This window comes from Antrostomus carolinensis, unplaced genomic scaffold (assembly GCF_000700745.2).
Source record: "Antrostomus carolinensis isolate BGI_N321 unplaced genomic scaffold, ASM70074v2 scaffold7061, whole genome shotgun sequence".
Classification (NCBI taxonomy): Eukaryota; Metazoa; Chordata; class Aves; order Caprimulgiformes; family Caprimulgidae; genus Antrostomus; species Antrostomus carolinensis.
In genome coordinates this window covers 9627-12164 of record NW_010296262.1, presented here as the reverse complement: position 1 = coordinate 12164, position 2538 = coordinate 9627, and the positions used below count along the sequence as shown (strand labels likewise).

At 50.7% G+C, this 2538-nt stretch overlaps 1 protein-coding gene across 1 annotated transcript in view; it reads left to right on the top strand.

Annotated features, from left to right (window-relative positions):
* Positions 1–1970, top strand: part of LOC104532892 (breast carcinoma-amplified sequence 3-like) — a 198634-nt gene extending 196664 nt beyond the window's left edge. Inside the window, exon 6 of the mRNA XM_029087529.1 lies at positions 1822–1970. Coding sequence (XP_028943362.1) covers positions 1822–1970 — 149 coding nt within the window. The remainder of the gene's footprint in view (positions 1–1821) is intronic.
* The last annotated feature ends 568 nt before the right edge of the window (positions 1971–2538 follow it).

Genomic DNA, 2538 nt, shown 5'->3' with positions numbered 1-2538 from the left:
CTGATTTGTTTTTCATGTATCCTGGGCAGATTATCTCCATTGCAGGTTACCTCCACGATCAAGGATTAAATCCCTGAGCCCTCTTTTGCCAGGTGTGCACTCGCCTGGCTGTTATCCCTGCTGTGCCCAGGTAGCAGACGGGAGCTGTGCAGTGTCCGAGGGTGCCGGGGTGGGATGGGTGTATTTTGTTTTAGCGAAGAACTGACTTTCTGCTTTTGCTTTGCACTTTGTGTGTAGATGTGTCCTTATCATGGATCCCTGATGAACTGTCCAAAAACCCCCTCACAATAGGAAGGAAGGCAGAAAACAATCACAGAATCACAGAATTGCCTAGACTAGAAAAGACCTTTTAAGATCATAGAGTCCAGTCACTAACCTCACACTGAAAAGTCCCCAACTAAACCATGTCCCTAAGCACTCTGTCTAAATGACTCAAATACCTCCAAGCATGGGCACTCCACCACTGCCCTGCGCAACCCCTTCCAATGCCTGAGAACCCTTCCAGTAAATAAATTGTTCCTCGGATCCAATCTCAACTGCCCTTGGCCCAACTTGAGGCCATTTCCTCTTGTCCTCTCATTTGTTCCTTGGTTGAACATTGCAGCAAAAGGACTGTTGTCATGTTTATAAAAGCTTAAATATCCCAGTGTGCAACAGAGGTGTCCAACTCCTGTGCCTGCAGCTCATTTCCATCCTCATCCAAGCAAAACCCCTGCTGCAGGATCAGGGAAAGCTGTCTGTCTGCTCGGGGGGTTTGCCCCCTGTGCCTTCGACACACGACACAACGGTGTGCACCAAACAAGAGGGTTTTTCCTCTTTCCCCTTTGGCAGCAGAGGAACTTGCCTGAAGCTCCTATCCCCATCGTGTCCCTTCCAGCACAGGCTGAAGTCTCACTCAGGGCTGTGCATTGCAACTGTCCAGAATATTTCTTGTAGCCTGTCACCGCGTGTCTGGGAGAGGATTCCTGCCGTGTACATGGGGCTCTGCCTAATCTCCCCGCTGCATGCCGCTGCTGAGAGCCGGCCGGGGCGATGCTGCCCGACGGCACTGCTGCACGTGGCCACTGAGTCAACTGTTGAGTTCAAGTGGCTCACGGAGAGGCCACGCTTAGAAGCGATGCTCTGCACACACAGAAATCCTCATGTTTCAAGATTAGGGAGCAATGAAGGCTTTGGGAGGTCAGCGAGGGGAGGAGATGTCTGGATGTGTGTGAGAGGGAGAGCTGCAGTCAGGCCTGCTTTCTCTTTGGCTTTGAGGCACAGCTCAGGCACGTAGGAAAGGGGATATTTTTCTCTTTGGCTTGAAAAAGCAGAGTTATTTATGTTAGATAAAAGGTTGTGGAAAGCCCCAGTGTTCCCAAGGTGGAGGATCACCACCACTGGTACACAGCACCAGTAACCAGTGCTGCTGCCTCTCCCTTTTCCCTGCCATGTCAGCAGCATTGCTGCAGAGGAAAGATGCTTTGTCATCTCCCACCGTACCCTTCACACCCTTCCCAGTTCAGCCCTGAGTGTCCCCACTATCAAGTCCTGACGTGTCACAAGCCAGTGGCCTCCTCCCAGGAGCAGGGCCGCTCTGCCGGGCAGCATTTAATGTCTCCATCCAGCTCCACTTGGGCTCAGCTGAGCTGTGAACCCAGCAGACAAGTAGAACCAGGAGCTGGGATGCCTCTGGAGTGATCCCTCAAATCACCCCAGAAAAGATGGATGACAAGTAAATGCCACGTTAGAGCAATGATGCAATAAACAGAATTGTCAATAAAGCGGCACTGGGGTTGGTCTGAAACGCTAACCAGGACCTGCTCTCTCTTCCCGTTGCAGAGCTTCAGCGAGAAGGAAGCATAGAGACGCTGAGTAACAGCTCGGGTTCCACCAGCGGCAGCATCCCACGCAACTTCGACGGCTACAGATCGCCCCTCCCAACTAACGAGAACCAGCCCCTCAGCCTTTTCCCCACTGGATTCCCTTAAATTAGCCAAACATCCCAAGGGAGATCCAGACAGAGTGACGAGCCGCCTCTCCGCCTAAACAATCCCGATGTCTTTGTCACCTGCCAGTTGGCCGCTGCGCTGGATGGTTCTCGTTACCCTGATAAACATTGACAACTCTTAAACCTTCCTGAAACGTGCTCACGAAAACCTTGACTTTGTGTTCCTGTGCAATATGAAGAGACTCCGTCTTCAATCCCAATAGCTCTGCGGCTTCTTTTTTCGCTGTGTTCAGGAAGAGGTTGGTTGAGGAGAAATATTTCTTAAGCCATTTTGGGTCAAGCACATGGTTGCACAACCATTCTCTGCTTTTTTTTCGTGTTGAGAGATGAAGGGAATCTCCATAACTCAGAGGAGCTCTCGCCGTTTGCCGAGCATTAACGAACGGACTGGAGAGAGCGGAAACTGGAGAACTTTCTGTGGACAGGGTTGATAATGTTATTATTCCTTCCTTGTTGCGTCTCCTTGCTGCCCTCCTTCCCCACTGATACTCATCCATGCCAGGAGTATTACAAATGGAAATGTTTCTTTTTGTTCTTTGGAAAGATTA